Below are 18,020 nucleotides of genomic sequence, written 5' to 3'. Positions count from 1 at the left end.
CACACACACACACACACACACACACACACACACACACACACACACACCCCTCATGAATGCCTCTAGAAACTTAGAGCCACAGGGCAGCTCACAGATTTCAGCCCGTTTTGCCATAAGCAGAGCCACCTTCCATTTTCCTCAATCCTATCCTTACCTTTCTTTTTTTTTTTAACATCTTTATTGGAGTATAATTGCTTTACTATGTTGTGTTAGTTACTGCTGTATAACAAAGTGAATCAGCTGTACGTAGACATATATCCCCATGTCCCCACCCTCCCTATCCCACCCCTCTAGGTGGTCAGAAAGCACCAAGCTGATCTCCCTGTGCCATGCGGCTGCTTCCCACTAGCTATCTGTTTTGCATTTGGTAGTGTATATATGTCAATGCTACTCTCTCACTTCGTCACAGCTTACTCTCCCCCACCCCCGTGTTCTCAAGTCCATTCTCTATGTCTGCGTCTTTATTCTTGTTCTGTCTCTAGGTTCATCAGAACCATGTTTTGTTTTTGCTTTTTTTAGATTCCATATATATGTGTTAGCAGACGGTATTTGTTTTTCTCTTTCTGACTTACTTCACTCTGTGTGACAGACTCTAGGTCCATCCACCTCACTACAAATAACTCAATTTCGTTTCTTTTTATGACTGAGTAATATTCCATTGTATATATGTGCCACATCTTCTTTATCCATTCATCTGTCGTGGGACACTTAGGTTGCTTCCATGTCCTGGCTATTGTAAATAGTGTTGCAATGAACATTGGGGTGCATGTGTCTTTTTGAATTATGCTTTTCTCCGGGTATATGCCCAGTGATGGGATTGCTGGGTCATATGGTAGTTCTGTTTGTAGTTTTTTAAGGAACCTCCATACTGTTCTCCATAATGGCTGTATCAATTTATATTCCCATCAACAGTGCAAGAGGGTTCCCTTTTCTCCACACCTTCTCCAGCATTTATTGTTTGTAGACTTTTTGATGATGGCCATTCTGACCAGTATGAAGTGCTACCTCATTGTAGTTTTGATTTGCATTTCTCTAATGATTAGTGATGTTGAACATTCTTTCATGTGTTTGTTGGCAATCTGTATATCTTCTTTAGAGAAATGTCTGTTTAGGTCTTCTGCCCATTTTTGGATTGGGTTGTTTGTTTTTTTGATATTGAGCTGCATGAGCTTCTTGTATATTTGGGAGGTTAATCATTTGTCCGTTGCTTCGTTTGCAAATATTTTATCCCATTCTAAGGGTTGTCTTTTCGTCTTGTTTATGGTTTCCTTTGCTGTGCAGAAGCTTTTAAGTTTCATTAGGTCCCACTTGTTTATTCTTGTTTTTATTTCCATTTCTCTAGGAGGTGGGTCAAAAAGGATCTTGCTGTGATTTATGTCATACAGTGTTCTGCCTATGTTTTCCTCTAAGAGTTTTATAGTGTCTGGCCTTACATTTAGGTCTTTTATCCACTTTGAGTTTATTTTTTGTGTATGGTGTTAGGAAGTGTTCTAATTTCATTCTTTTACACGTAGCTGTCCAGTTTTCCCAGCATCACTTATTGAAGAGGCTGTCCTCTTCATTGTATATTCTTGCCTCCTTTATCAAAGATAAGGTGACCATATGTGCGTGGGTTTATCTCTGTGCTTTCTATCCTGTTCCATTGATCTATGTTTCTGTTTTTGTGCCAGTACCATACTGTCTTGATTACTGTAGCTTTGTAGTATAGTCTGAAGTCAGGGAGCCTGATTCCTTCAGCACTGTTTTTCTTTCTCAAGATTGCTTTGGCTATTCAGTGTCTTTTGTGTTTCCATACAAATTGTGAAAATTTTCATTCTGTCTCTGTGAAACATGCCATTGGTATTTTGATAGGGATTGCATTGAATCTGTAGATTGCTTTGGGTAGTAGAGTCATTTTCACAATGTTGATTCTTCCAATCCAAGAACAACACGGTATATCTCTCCATCTGTTTGTATCATCTTTAATTTCTTTCATCAGTGTCTCATACTTTTCTGTATACAGGTCTTTTGTCTCCTTAGGTAGGTAGGTTTATTCCTAGGTGTTTTATTCTCTTTGTTGCAGTGGTAAATGGGAGTCTTTCCTTAATTTCTCTTTCAGATTTTTCAACATTAGTGTATAGGAATGCAAGAGATTTCTGTGCATTAATTTTGTATCTTGCTACTTTACCAAATTCATTGATTAGCTCTAGTAGTTTTCTGGTAGCATCTTAGGATTCTCTATGTATAATATCATGTCATCTGCAAGCAGTGACAGCTTTACGTCTTCTTTTCCAATTTGGATTCATTTTATTTCTTTTTCTTCTCTGATTGCTGTGGCTAAAACTTCCAAAACTATGTTGAATAATAGTGGTGAGAGTGGGCATTCTTGTCTTGTTCGAGTTTAGAGGAAATGGTTTCAGTTTTTCACCATTGAGAATGATGTTGACTGTGGGTTTGTCATATATGGCATTTATTATGTTGAGGTAAGTTCCCTCTATGCCTGCTTTCTGGAGAGTTTTTATCATAATTGGGTGTTGAATTTTGTCAAAAGCTTTTACTGCATCTATTGAGATTATCATATGGTCTTTATCCTTCAATTTGTTAATATGGTGTATCACATTGATAGATTTGCATATATTGAAGAATCCTTGCATGCCTGGAATAAACCCAGCTTGATCATGGTGTATGATCCTTTTAATGTGCTGTTGGATTCTGTTTGATAGTATTTTGTTGAGAATTTTTGCATCTATGTTCATTGGTGATATTGGCCTGTAGTTTTCTTTCCTTGTGACATCTTTGTCTGGTTTTGGTATCAGGGTGATGGTGGCCTTGCAGAATGAGTTGGGGAGTGTTCCTTCCTCTGCTATATTTTGGAAGAGTTTGAGAAGGATAGGTGTTAGCTCTTCTCTGAGTGTTTGATAGAGTTCGTCTGTGAAGCCATCTGGTCCTGGGCTTTTCTTTGTTGGAAGATTTTTAATCACAGTCTCAATTTCAGTGCTTGTGATTGGTCTGTTTATATTTTCTATTTCTTCCTGGTTCAGTTTTGGATATTTGTGCTTTTCTAAGAAATTGTACATTTCTTCCAGGTTGTCCATTTAATTGGCCTATAGTTGCCTGTAGCAATCTCTCATGATCCTTTGTATTTCTGCAGTGTCAGTTGTTACTTCTCCTTTTTCATTTCTAATTCTATTGATTTGAGTCTTCTCCCTTTTTTTCTTAATGAGTCTGGCTAATGGTTTATCAATTTTGTTTATCTTCTCAAAGAACCAGCTTTTAGTTTTATTGATCTTTGCTATCGTTTCCTTCATTTCTTTTTCATTTATTTCTGATCTGATCTTTATGATTTCTTTCCTTCTGCTAACTTTGGGGATTTTTTGTTCTTTCTCTAATTGCTTTAGGTGTAAGGTTAGGTTGTTTATTTGAGGTGTTTTTGTTTCTTGAGGTAGGATTGTATTGCTATAAACTTCCCTCTTAGAACTGCTTTTGCTGCATCCTATAGGTTTTGGGTCATTGTCATTTGTTTCTAGGTATTTTTTGATTTCTTACCTTTTTTTTTTACGTGTTTTTTTACAGGCAGCCAAATCCCTTTGTGACAAGCCATGCCCTATTTAAAGCATATATTTGCCACCAGCTCCCATTTTCTTTAGAGATAGTAGCATCTTTTAATTGCATGCCTAGAATGCCTTGGGATCATGCACCTAACCACAGCAATGTCTTAGATATTCTAATATTACATATTTGGGGCAAATAACTGCCCACTGCCAGGAACATCATAATGGATTCTTCTGCTTTTTGTTACATTTCTGAATCTCTGCTGTGGGTTTAGAATATTGTTTTACTGTTTTATTATATGTCTTGATAGTTAAATTAAATTCACTTATAAGATGGTGCACCTTTCCTCATCCCCATCCCCATAATAACCACCAAAGTAACATACGCATTATTTTACTGCTTTTAGGTAATGGCATATCTTGAGAGCAGCTCTTTTTCAACCATCCATCAGCACTAGCTCTTGCCAATTGAATAACTACTTCTTTGCAAGGCTAGACATTGGGTAGTGTGGTAAGAAATTACATAACCCAGATAATAAAAGAAATGCAGAATAAGCCGTTTAGCAAAATGGCAGGTAATCTTCTATGTGAATTAATCTATGAGCACTCACTAAGGCTGTCTTTGGGCAGTTGACACAGAACAGAGTGAAGCACAGCACTGGTATAATGGCTCAAAGAAGTCTGTGCGTTATTTTTATTAGAAACATGCAGTAGTCTGTACACAGGGAATTTCCAATACTCACCACAATTACCCTGCTTTTGTGATCTCACACGGAATATAATCTGACCTGTACCTGGGCTTTGAAAGATACTAGTCCATTACTGGAAAGTAAATGATAGACATTAGTGAAGCAAGAATATAGCCTTGTGTTCTGCCATTAACAACAGTAAATTGATTTTGATAGTTTTCTTGCATATATAGCTAGTTTCATAATTCCCTGATGGGATGAGCAAATGTTTATAGATGTCACTGAATCACTGGTTTTTAACCGAACTTCCTTCTACATCTTGGCTTTAAAAAATAATAAATGTAAGTCTATAAACATAGCGCACACCCCTTATCTTGCTACTTCTCTACCTGAATTAGTTATCAGAGCAATTATGAGTGATAATACAGTGGCTGTCACAGAATGTACAGTAACTTTTGACAAATCTTTGAAATATTATGGAATACATTTCTTTTTTTCTTTCTTGGCCAATTTAGGCCCAGCAATTGTGTGATTTCTGAGCCTTAACCTTTTCATATTTCAGCTGGAATAAGTCAGCATCAAGAGCTTTTTGAGAAAGTATTTACCGTTTTGAAATCGCAAGCCTACTGGACAATTTGTTGCTCTTACCAACCAGTTCTGCAGCACTTACACTGGACCATTCCTGGTGTGCCTCACATTTAGAAGGCAATCTGCCCTCATCCCTTATGACCTACATCTTCATCAGTCTTCAACCCATGAAGCTTTACTCCCAGTCCCAGTCTCTACCAATATCCTCTTATTCTGAACTTACACACTTTCAGACATTTCTCTAGATATAGTATTTATGGTTTCCCTGACTCGCTGTTTTTCAAACTGTGGATCACAGATCACATGCTTCAAAGTGACCTACCTGAGTGCTTATCAAAAATACAACTTTTCTGGGACCCACCCACAAGCCATTGAATAAGATTCTCTGTGATGAAGTTCAGGAATTTGCATTTTCACAAGTTTGCCAGGTGATTTTGGTGTACACCAGCATGGGCAGCATAACTCAGAAGTTGCAAACAGGCATTCTACAGATATCTTGGCCAGACAGTTGGACCTTTTATTTTGGAGGGTGTTAACATTTATCTTTATCATTTATTATCAGAAGATTTTTTCTGGAAACCATCAGTTTCTGGCTTCTCTAAAGTAATTGAAAGAGCTAATAACAAGATGCTTTTGTTCTTATATGGCCGCTGTACCTGTCAGACAAACGGACACATGCTCTCCCCTGGTTCCTGCCTACCTCATGCCCAGCAGGCACCTGCACTCACCTCAGCCTGGTGCCAGAAAGCCTGTCGGTTTGCCACCCCTACCACATGGTGTAAATAGCTTTCATCATCGGAAAAATAATTTTCTAACTTGCTGGCCTTGATCTTTTAGATCTTTGTTCTGCCCATCATTGGCTCTGTGGGTCTCAGAGTGTTAGTTGAACACTTTCCCGATTTGAATTGTGATTTATTTATTTATTAATTTTTTGCATAAGGGATAAAAAGGAGCCATACTTATCCCTCACTAGTTAATTTCCAAACTCCGCCTGCATTTTGCACGCAAGCTCATGCTATGCCCTTTGCTTTCTGAGAAGATGAAGTGGGTGCCTTCTTAGATTGCTCCATTAACTTCCCACTGACTTCTCAAGAGTTTCTCAGCATTGCTTCTTCACCTCTTTTTTCATAAGAACAGCCTTTAGAATGTTTTAATCATTAATGTGATTATAGGTGTAATCATTTTTCTAACTCCAGCTTTTATTAAAATTCAGTTTTGAATGTTCTTGATAAGGTAGTCTTTCTACCTAATCAGTAATCAGTGCTTCTCAACTCCTATTCATCAAACATCTCTAGCATCTCCCAAGCACAAATATGTACATAAGATAATGAAAACTAGTGGTAGTTTCCATTTTTTTAAATGTTATATGAAGCAGACCGTGTCAAAACAGTTTTTTAAACTTTTCATGGAAAATGTTAGGGAAAATTCTCTGTACAAAGTAGAGAGAATAGTAGTATAATGACCTGATGGCTAATCTTCTTTCATCTTCACCACCCTGCTAATTCCTCCACCCCAAGATTATTTAAGTCAAGTCCAAGAATAGAAATATTTTTAAATGTCATGTAATAATTGCTTAAAATTATCAAATATCTAGTAATTTTGCTATTTGCCCTCTTGTCTCATAATTTTGCTATCAGTTTGGTCTCTTAAGTCTCTCTTAATTTGTAAGTTCTGCTCCTCTCTCCCTGCCCCTCTTCTCACTCCTCTTTCCTCCTTTCTCAATTTATTTGTTGAAGAAGCGTGTAGTTCCCTCAGAGCACTCCTCAGGGTACCCAGTCTTGGTCTCTGTATACCATTTGCCACTATAAGAAATCAGGATTCCTTATAGAAGTGGCTGATTCCAAGTCTGGATTAGGAAAAGTACAAGATTATCCAGGAGCATCTGGTGATAACCAGAAAGAAGGGAAACTATTAAAGGCCACAGAGTTTGTATTAACAGGACTCAGGAGCCAAACTGAAGAGTCTTCTACTGGTTAAAGATGGGATAACTAGAGGATAAATAAGCAAAATAACAGTAAGGGATTGAAGCATCAAATAAGTTTAAGTCCATGCATTCATAATAATGGTCTCAATGCATCAGAAATCCTAGCCTTTGGAGGATGCTGGGGAACCAAGGCATTATTTTGAAAACTGATTAATAAAGGAGGAAAAAATTAATTACCCTGTCTTTCCTCTATGAACTATATCTCTGGGTAACCAAACAGCTGACGAAGTAAGTTGTTCTTAGACTAAGGAAGGTGTAATAGAATTAGAATATCATTATTATTTTGTAACCCCTAATGAAATATCTAGGCAGTGATCATGAAGGGCTAACATCAGGAGAGACATCTGACATTTGGAGGTCATATCACCCCCTGGAGTGTTCTTGCAAAGAAAATGAAGACCCTTTGATTGGCTTTTAAAGATATTAGTGCTTTAGTTATAGATGTCTTAGTGCCATCTTTTTTTCTCTGACCTAGGAGAAAAAGGTAAAATGTTAGGATTATGAGGAAAATGTAAATCGGATTTTTATTAGTGAGGCAAGAACTCTCAAATAGACAACAAAAACTTTAAAATAATCAAGTTAAAGTGCATAGCTAAAGGAAAATGTGGCTGCAGGGAATATTTAAGGCAGAACCGAATTGAAACCTTCCTAGTGAAAGTCAAGGCCTCTCAATTAGACAACACAAACAATTTAAAACTTAAAATGACCATTCTTGTTAAAGTTCATAAATAAAGAAAAGGTGGCTGCAGGTGATGTTTAAGACATGACTTTGTCAAGGCTGCTTGTGGCTCAAACAATTAAGTCACTTAAACTCTCGGCTTCTGTTTCCTCATCTGTAAAATGGGAGCAATAACATCTACCTCATAGTATTGTATAGAGATTAAATGAGGTAATGCAGTAAAGCACAGGTAGGTGCTCAGCAAGTGTTATCTACAATAAAATTTACTAATATTATCCTTATTAATATGCCACAACTCTCATCGTTGTTCTGTACTTTCAGAAAATAGAGCCACAAAAAAGCACATAACCCAGAAATGCCTTGGAATCTAGTCTAATGTGCAAGGCAAAGTAAGCTTACAAAACAGTGTTTATTTAAATAGGCATTGACAGTTTCACATCAGTCTGCTCAATAATGTCTATGTAGCTCTTTTTTTTAAATCTTCCAGCCTGAAAGTATTTTTAAATCTACTATATTTATGCTATTATTTTATTAAAAGTACATTTTTCATAGAAATCCCTCAGTCAAGCAATTAAATCACGAGCATTTATCTACATAGTGGCGGCTGATTCTTGGGGAATGAACTGTCTGTGAGCCTTCCCTTCCCAGAGAAGTACCATACCAAGTGTCTACCAGTAGATGTAATGCACAAGAGCAAAGCATCAGAAGCAGGCCAGGCCTAGGTCCAGAACGCTAAATGTCACAGTTGTGAGTCTGCTTTATAATTTTATAACAGTCTAACTCCAGATGTTTACTAGAAAAATGTCTAATTAAAAATTACTATAAGAGAATGGACTTGAGGACACGGGGAAAGGGAAGGGTAAGCTGGGACGAAGTGAGAGAGTAGCATTGACATATATACACTACCAAATGTAAAATAGATAGCTAGTGGGAAGCAGCTGCATTGCACGGGGAGATCAGCTCGGTGCTTTGTGACCACCTAGAGGGGTGGGATAGGGAGGGTGGGAGGGAGACGCAAGAGGGAGGGGATATGGGGATATATATGTACATATAGCCGGTTCACTCTGTTATACAGCAGAAACTAACACAACATTGTAAAGCAATTGTACTCCAATAAAGATGTTTAAAAAAATTTTTAAATGCAGCCTGTGTTATTAAGCTATGTTACTGAATAAAAATTACTCCATAATTTTTCACAAAGAAAAAAGAAATTGCTATAGACTCTTCCAGTTACAAAGCTGATTTTCTTCACCCCCTAAACCGTAGCAGAGGGTTAAAACCACTTAGATGCATCCTCTTTTCTTCTGGCATCCTGGGAACACAAACACAGACACTCATCATCATTGATACCACTGTCATTAGATGCCTCTGTTACCTCAGATGTAAAAATATGAAAATAAATTTAAATGAATGCACGTTAAGTCTGTAATGTAGTGATGGAAAAAATATTTTTATGTTGTGAAGGTGAGGTACCAATATATTGTGATTTTCTGCATTGGCCTTTTTTTTTTTTTAAACTCCACTGTAGCAAAGTAACTTTCAATCTTGATTTTAAAGCCTTGTTGGGTTTTTATTTAAGAATGTTGCTTAAAATGCTTTATTCCAGTAGTGCTCGGCTTTTGAACTGAGTCTTCCTGAAGCAGGTTAGAAAAGTCTAGGGTGAATAAACCCTTGTTTAAAGCCATTTTAGCTGCAACAGTATTTATCGTATACAGATGTCAAGTCTGATGGACAGGAGCAGGGCTAGGTGTCACTAACAGAATAAAGGTAAGGAAACGAAGAGGCCAGCTTTGGCAAAGGGAAAAAAAAGACTCAGGCACTCCAGGCAATGTATCACCTGTCTTAACCACCTCTCCCAGGCTTCCCCAGTTAAGGGGACTCGGCAAGAGAAACGAAAGCAGGAGACGTCAGAGTAATGGCACATCTTCCTCCAAGACAATGAGCTAGAAAAGAAAGTGAAGACCTTAAGCAGGGTAATAAAGTATTTCAAAAGTAGAGGAAGGGACATATGATGATAAAAAGGACAGTCCTGGGAGAAATTTAGACCCCAGATATGATTTCAAGGCAAGTTAAAAACAAGCAAATGCAAGAATTTTTTTTAATTTAAAAGTTAAATCATATATTGATTAAATTAATTTGTGAATAATTACATATTGATATTTATGAAAAAGATCTCAAATTGTATTAAAGCTGAGTATTTAATTCTGTGAATTTTATGTACAGTTTCATTTTCCTCTTACTTTTCCCTCTTTGTAACATATACTCTTCTGTAGTAACACTGGTTTAGTTGTTTTACTGAAAAACTCTATTTTTGAAGACTAAGGTCATTAAAGAGAAAAAGATTTTCATCTCTTTATATGTTATCCACACTCCCAGGGACCCTGACTATTTAGAGCATGAATCTATAACCAGGGCACAACTGCTCTACAAAATGTCCTAATTAGCAGCAAAATGACTAAGGAAATAAATAACACGTTATGTTTTTAAATGTCAGCCTACAAAGTGACTAAAATCACATGGTATCTAAATAGATAAAAGCGCAGGGAGATCATATATAGGCAGGGTTCAACGAGGCCAAATGTGTCAGCCACGATGGCAGGTGAGCTTCATCTTCAGTGCTGTCCTGCTGTGCATCTTTAGAATTCTTTGGTGCATGCATTGGACCTGCCACATTATCTGAGCTCTTGAGCATAGGGGGAACAGCATTCACCCTCCACAGAACACTTCAGAGTAGATCAGAGCATGTCTCTCTGAAGTTTACCAACAATCCAGTTTCCCCTCTTTGAATGGGTGTGGCTTAATATCATTGTGGATCTGCCACATTTAACTTATTGTTGTCTGTGACTTAATGTTATGTTAATATGCTCATTCCCTCCAGGGGTCATTCTCTACATTCTACTGGTTGGATATCCACCCTTCTGGGATGAAGACCAGCACAGACTCTATCAGCAGATCAAGGCTGGAGCTTATGATGTATGTAATAAATGTTCATCCAGCTTTAGACGAGGGTTTTTTGTTTATTGACCAAGAACCAGATTTTTTTCATTGCTATTTTAACCATACTTTTCAATAATGTCCCTTATTATTTTCCTCTCTTGTAGGGGAAGGGGGATAAAGAATAAGAAATACAGCATCTATATCCAGTTTCTATTTCCTTTTAGTTCAATATCTCCTAAGATTGAAAGGAAAACAGTTTGAAGTCTCTAAGGAAGGCCCTTGCTTGTCCAAGCATTTGGATCTTAGTGCATTTTAAAACATATAAAAATTAAAAGATTTTTGCTTTAGAAATGGTTACTACCTGTTTAGCTGAATGATATTTTCAAATGCTTACCACATAATTATATACCAACAATACTTTGCAGTGATCCATGTATCAAATAGAACATTGTTCCATTATGTCAGTTTTGACTGTTTTTGTTTTGTTTACCCAAGTGGCTTCTCTGAGAGCTTTGATTTGAAGAATGGGTTTCACAATTGAAAAATATTTGAAAATCACAATTCCAATACATTTCATTTACAATTAGAATATTTGAATGTAGGCGTATGAATTAAGTTCTGTATCTGAAGAGTAAGACCATATCTACTTTGTCTTTAGGGCTTTACTTTGTGCTCTTTGGTATAATTTTCTCTCCTTTGATAAATATGTCTGTAAATATGATTTACCACCTCCTCTGGTTTTACCTCACACAGCCCTCTGGAAGTCAGAATGCAAGGTCTGGACATGCTCTTCCTATGTTATTAAGTGGGCTAACTAAGTGGTAGGCAATATTGGGTCCACCTTCTGTGTACAAGTTAAAAGCTCAATGTGGCTGTGAGAAAAGTTATGAGAAGTCTGTATTATATTGTATCGGGTCTCATGACCTCCCCAATGCATTTCTGACTAAACGTAACATTCAGATGGATGTGTGTATCACAGGTATTTGAAATCTTTAATTTTGAAGCATTCCATTTTAGCCAGACTAATGATAATTAAACCAGATTGTAATTTACCTGGCCAAGCTAGCACATTCACCATCTTTACAGACTAGAACTAAGCACCTCTCTGGGAAGACACAGCTCTGCAATGCACTGCTTGGTGAATGTGAAGGAATGACTTTGTGAAAGTTAGAAAAATAAGAAAAGGGCCCACCTTTATCTAGGTTGAACCCAGCTCCTCATTTTCTATCAGAAGATCTGCACGTCATAAAGAAGCAGGGTTAAGTGTTTCTTCAATAGTTCCTGATTAGCAATTTTTTATAACTGCCCAAAATAAACTTCTGGAATTAAAATGACACTTGTTAAGCTGGCAAAAATTTGCAAGTATTAAAGAATCAACATCATTTTTCTTATGTTTCGTTTTGCCAATGGATCACAAACTGCCCATTTTATGACTACTAAAAGTGCACTAACTTAAGTCCATTAAGGCACAGTGACAATGCCTTTTTTCTCAAGATTGTCTATAAAAATTCATGAATTGAGAAAAGAACCTGATATTTTGTTTATTTAGAAACTAATGCGATATACATTTTTCTTAACCCATCAAGAATATTATTTCTACTAAATATGCTTATTAAGTGAAAGTGAGGTTACATAATTATCAACAAAAATTTATACACAGAAATTTAGAATAAATCTCTTTATCGTATTATTACTATACAAACGGATTACTAATAGAAGTTATGAGAGTAAATTTCATGAACTTTCTTTTGGTGAAATTTATCATTTTTCAAGTGTTAAAATGAAATCCTGATGAGGCTCAAATTTGTAGTCTCAAATTTCTTCTCACTGCTGCACTCCAAATAGCGACAATTTATAGGTCGGTTTTGGAACAGGAATTGAAGCTGTTTCATTATCTCTGCTATTACTCTTGATGAGTTGTGAAAGTGCGTAACACATTATTTTGAACCTTGGCATAGTAGCATGACGATGTGACAATGTCTCAGCTTTACTGACTTTTGCAAAATTGCATAAATAATTACGCGAAAGGCTGCATAAAATTGAATTTTCATATCCAAGCAAATACGCTTTGAGAGGACTAGAAGACTGAGTTTATTTTTCCAAATTTAAGAATGTATCACCAGTTATGGCAATTTAGTGTACATGTTTGTCCCTTATCAATTACACTCAATATCTTAATATATAGATATATACATAGAGGGGGGATATATATAGCTACATCAGTTTGTCTATATGTAGATGCAATTTAACTTATACAAGAAATTCACTGCTTAAGGAAATTATTAGTATATTTGGCTCTTCTCTGTTCCACTGAGTGTACCTATTTTTTAAACCCTTTATAAACATATTTTTAAAGTTTCCATCACCGGAGTGGGACACAGTGACTCCTGAAGCCAAAGACCTCATCAATAAAATGCTTACTATCAACCCTGCCAAGCGTATCACAGCCTCGGAGGCACTGAAACACCCATGGATCTGTGTAAGTGACAGTTCTCCAAAGATCTCAGGAGAGCAAATGAAAAATACATTCTCCTTTAAAATTTGTCTTACAAATAGTCTTGGCAAAATCAGTCTTTCATTATTAGGAAACTCTTGCAGTTGAATGCTTATAAGTCTGTCAGATGGATGCAGGCACCATTAATAAAAATTTGATGAAGTTAAGGAATGAATATCTTTTAAACATCCTCAATTAAGTTTATTTTTCTCCTCTTCCAGCAACGTTCTACTGTTGCTTCCATGATGCACAGACAGGAGACTGTTGACTGCTTGAAGAAATTCAATGCCAGAAGAAAACTGAAGGTAAGAAAGTTTCCACTTTTGTGAGGAGGGAGATTTGGCAGCATGAGCAGTGAGATTCTGTGTGAAGAACGGAGCAAAGGCTTTTAAATGTGTAAGCCTCAGTACTCTTCTTCTTCTGGGTCTTTGGGCAATGGAATCTACACTGGAATTACAGCTACGATGAAGAGCTAGGATCACTGGCCATGCGAGCCGTGGTCCCTCCCTTCAGTGGAAAACAGCTGTGCAGGTTAATAAATGGAATCTGGCCGCACCCACAAGGGTGGTCCCAGCATTATGAGAAACATAGGCCTGCTACTCTCAGGAAACCAAAAACAAAAACAAACAAAAATGCCCTGACTGAAAGTAAGGCTAGGAGAAGATTTATTGTCAAACACTGCTTCTTTGTTAAGTCAGTGATTTGCAAAGGCAGCATTAATTTTGTATTCTTATCGCTCTGACAGGGTGCCATCTTGACAACTATGCTGGCTACGAGGAATTTTTCAGGTACACGTGTTAAGAACTCTGCTCTTGATCCCCTCCTCTCCTCTCTGGTATCTTTTTTAGAATTTAATTTTAAATTCTTTAATAATTAGAAAAACACTGTTGTTCGGGGATGGCAAATGTATGCTATGGATTCCTTCCGCGCCTGTGGCTGCCATGAGGCTCTTACCTGGGTGCTGTCCCGCAGAGGCGTCAGGCCCGTGACTACACTCTCCACGAGGGCACCCAGGCAGCCCCACCTCTAGTCCGCACTGGAGCAGGACACGAAACCCCTCTGTCGCCCCTGCTGGGGTGCACACAGTTTGGAACTACATCCTCCCCCCAGCTTGAAGCTCAGCATTTTGAACGTAGAATTAATTGATATCTCATAAAGTAATAACTATGAATAGTTTCTTGTTTTTGTCTCATTCTCTCAGGGAATCCCAGTAAGCAAGATTTTTAGAAGAAGGCCATTATTGAGGAACCCAATTCTCTTAGGCCTAAGTTCTTTTGAAAGTACAGTTCTGTAGTATCTTGGCCTGCTATAAGAATGATTACAACTTTCAAAGGTATCTAAACTCAAGAATTTACAGAGAACCTACCCCACAGTAATAAACGTTCCTTGAAATGATTTCTTGGTAAAAATAAGTTTGTTTAAATAATGGGCTGAAAAAAGCTAAACTATTTCTTTATTGTAGAAGTGACTTGCCAAAGTCAACATAAAATATATACCTTTTCCAGAAACTGAGTTTTGGAACTCCTTTTTTTGATAGGTTACCTCAAAGGATCAGGTTTCCAAAACTAAAATTTGGTAAAAGCTCATCAGTCTTACGTATGGAGAGGGACTGAAGCAGCAAGACTGTTGCATTGGTAAAACTTACTGTTTGGCTGTTTAAACTTGGAACAATTGTCAGACGCTTGTACCAAAAATACTACCATTTTACTTTGCTTACTGTTTATATAAGAGTGATCTGCAGCATCGAGTTATCCAGCTATGTCTTCGGTAATTTATTCCTGCTACATACTTCACTTCTGAGTACTGTAGTGATGTCAGGTGATGATCCATATCATCATCATGTTTTCCAAACTTCTCAACCAATTTCCAGTTACTGTTTTACCATTTTATTAAATGGTCACCTTTTGTCTCCCATTGTATATAATGTGAGTTCATAGGAGGCTTTCCAAAGGCTTCCACTGACCTGTTAAACAGCAACAATGATAGTAATACAATGAGTAACGCTACAGACTGAGGGACTGTGTTAGTCAATTGTATGTATTTTGTCCAATTTGTTTGGTGTAGTAAAATCTTGTTACTGCCTTTGTCAAGTTACCTGTTTTATGAACAGTTGATTAATATAGTTGACATTTATATGGGTGAGTTCAGTATCTTATTAAATATTAACTGATATATGCTATATTCAAATAAATTAATATTCACTGTGGCCCAGTCATTAGTGAATCACTAAAAACTAGGATGATTTATATGGTATGTATTGTTAATGACAAACTAACTTGAAAAAATCTCCAGAATTAAGATTGTACATTTTGTTAAAGTCTCACGCATAAATTGGGCCTTTAGTAATATATGTACCCATGTATAGAAGCTTTTTACCTCACATTTTCCTTGTCATCATCGTGTAAACTAAAAACTCACGACTAATATGTGGATTTGATATTGTTTCTGAATGTCTTAGCATGAAAAGCAAACTTTTTTTGATCCGTCATTTCAAAACCAACTGATATAACATTAGACGCAGTTACATCTTATAGTTGATATTGCATTTTAGTTTTGAGTATTCATTCTGTTTCATTGCCAGACATGCTCTTTAAAGTAACTTGTCCATGAGTATATGGTTATAAAGTTGTTTTTATTTTTTCTTTTCTCCCGTTATGTGGAATGTATTTCTTGTGAGGTAAGGTGAATAGTAAGCAAAAGGGACATTTCTGCATCTCCCAGGCCAAATCCCTGCTTACCCTGAATCATTGTCTTCTCTTCGCTTGCTATTGCAATTCCAATTATTCTGAGTTTGCTTTCTAACCTATTAACTGCCACAGGATTTACTTAATATTGCTTCTTAGCTCCAGGTACACAGTATTATAGCTAAGGCTACTATTTCTTACAGCCTTATTAATAATAAATTAATAGCTTTGTTGCTAAAGACTAAATAAAATTAACATTTTTGTATCTTTTAAATAAATTTAAAATTTATCAAAGTGCTATCAAAATAATGGCCCAAATCAAACAGATGTCAGGAAATTACATGTTCATGCAGTTCTATTATAGCTAGGTATTTCCATTTCAGACACCAAATTCTATTCTGATGTACTTAAATAACTATATATATATAATTAACATTAAATGGAAGCATAAGTGTGTACTTTGTCCTACATGTTTGTGGATGTTCTACACTTGATCTACTAATTGTCGTTGACAGTTACATAATCTGTTCACTGTGTATGTACCCATTCATAAGTATATTTTTCACTTCACTTTTTAATATACTCAAGGAGTTCAGTAACAGAAGGAATGCTAAAAGCTCCCTCCCAAAAAGTAAAGTTTCATGTAAGACCATGTACTTTAGGAGTTCTCTGATTTAGTTGAAGATTTCATTTTGTTTTCTATCTCGCCTCAAATTTTATGATTTTTAATTTTTCAGTGTAAAAGGCTTTTGTTTATGACCTTTGTATTCTGATTTTGAAGTATAAGAAAATACATAATACCTTTTTTTAAAGGTCATATGCTAAGCATTTAAAAAATTTGCTCTAGGTCAATAATATACCATTTCATTTTAAGTATAGTTATTAATATTTTTGTAAAAATGAAATTATCTGATTTCAAATATATATTTATTAAAAAGAATGTTATTTAGCCAGAGAAAATTGTCACAAATGAGTTTTAAACCTCTAGGAAGAGGGACTTAAGTGGCAGAACTGATACTTTTGGTGTGAATGAACATGTAATACAATCTGTGAGCTGATGTCTAAAGACTTGAAATCCACTTTCTGGATTACAAGAGCATAGTCCAGTTAAAGTTCCAGTATCCTTTTCACAGCCAACAGTGAAATAAAGTCCAATAATATAAGTGGCAAAGTGTCTAATTATATTCAATGAACTAAATAAGAATTTAGTTCTAAATTTGATGTGGCAAGACCAAGAAAAGTGATACTGTATTTCAATGTCCTGTAAGCTCGCGCTCATCAATGTGACCTTGATAACTTGGCGTATGTTGGCCATAAATCAGTAAAGGTGGTAGAAGGAAACAATAACCTGTTTTGTTGCCTGGCTATCGGTTTCTATGGATAACTCACTAAACTGATTTTACTCTCGTTTTGCAGCAGCCAAGAGTTTGTTGAAGAAACCAGATGGAGTAAAGGTAAGTTAAACAGGTGCTCCTGAACTCATTTCTGACTTTCAGATGCTGGATTATTTTTAAATGTTAAATATAAGTTCTAAGTCACTGCAGCTTATACTTTTTATAGTTCCTGATAAAGGATGCAGGTTGAAATATAAAATAATTTAATGTACAGGAATGACTATTATTTATCCCAAGAAAAGCATTTTTTCTACTTATTATATATTAAATAATCATGACAAAATAAGACTTTATATGGAGTTACCATAGAAACTGAACATCTAAATCCTCTCTGTTTTACTACATCCTCAAACTGTCGTGGTGACCTGAAAATCCCTGAAAACCAAATGCTTTTCCAAATAGTTATGCTATGTTCTTGAAGGCTGCTGAAATTTATAGCCCATGGGGGGAAAAAAATCAAATCATTGAGTCTAGGAAATCAAAATTCAAATGACTATATTTCTCTGCTTGGGCAGTTTTTATGAAGGTCTTAATCGTTCCTGTTCTTCTATCATAAGGTATTGAGACAGACTTAACATGAATATCCTGAACAAATAATTAGAAAAATTTTCCAAGAAAGATAATGGCAGAATATTTCGACTTTCTTGGATTTCTAAACAAAATAATACAGCTTATTTTCTACTGATCCTCTTTTGTTTCATAGGAATTTACCTTTGATTGAATATAACCTTATACATGCATTATGTTTGTTATCTTTCCAGAGTATTACCTCGATGTTTTATTTCTTTAATCCTTTTCTTTCTCTTCCACTGGCAGACACCTACATTCCTCATGAACACTTCAGCGTTCTTGGGAATTAATTAACTTTCTAACATTTAAACTTGACCCAAAGTCAAGTGGTCAGTTCATTTTGAATATATAACTTAGAAAATCATCTGTCACTTCTCATGTTCACGCCCAGTCATTTCTTCAGCACCTGTCTGTGTGTGATTTGGGAATTTCCAGAGCTATGGTGACCATGCACTTGTGATTCCCGTTGGG

General features: G+C 36.2%; 1 protein-coding gene across 8 annotated transcripts in view; it reads left to right on the top strand.

Annotated features, from left to right (window-relative positions):
* The window catches only part of CAMK2D (calcium/calmodulin dependent protein kinase II delta), a 280,888-nt gene that overhangs the window by 222,555 nt on the left and 40,313 nt on the right, over window positions 1-18,020 (top strand). For 6 of the 8 annotated variants that reach the window (XM_029235093.1, XM_029235096.1, XM_029235099.1 and 3 more), the window contains 5 exons: window positions 10,349-10,443; window positions 12,764-12,886; window positions 13,123-13,206; window positions 13,647-13,689; window positions 17,002-17,039. In XM_029235093.1, coding sequence (XP_029090926.1) covers window positions 10,349-10,443; window positions 12,764-12,886; window positions 13,123-13,206; window positions 13,647-13,689; window positions 17,002-17,039 — 383 coding nt within the window. The remainder of the gene's footprint in view (window positions 1-10,348; window positions 10,444-12,763; window positions 12,887-13,122; window positions 13,207-13,646; window positions 13,690-17,001; window positions 17,040-18,020) is intronic. The other 2 variants (XM_029235094.1, XM_029235100.1) reach the window with 1 other exon arrangement.

This window comes from Monodon monoceros, unplaced genomic scaffold (genome assembly GCF_005190385.1).
Source record: "Monodon monoceros isolate NGI ecotype Baffin Bay Population unplaced genomic scaffold, NGI_Narwhal_1 Super_Scaffold_20, whole genome shotgun sequence".
NCBI classification, from domain to species: domain Eukaryota; kingdom Metazoa; phylum Chordata; class Mammalia; order Artiodactyla; family Monodontidae; genus Monodon; species Monodon monoceros.
This window is presented reverse-complemented; position numbering and strand designations above follow the sequence as displayed.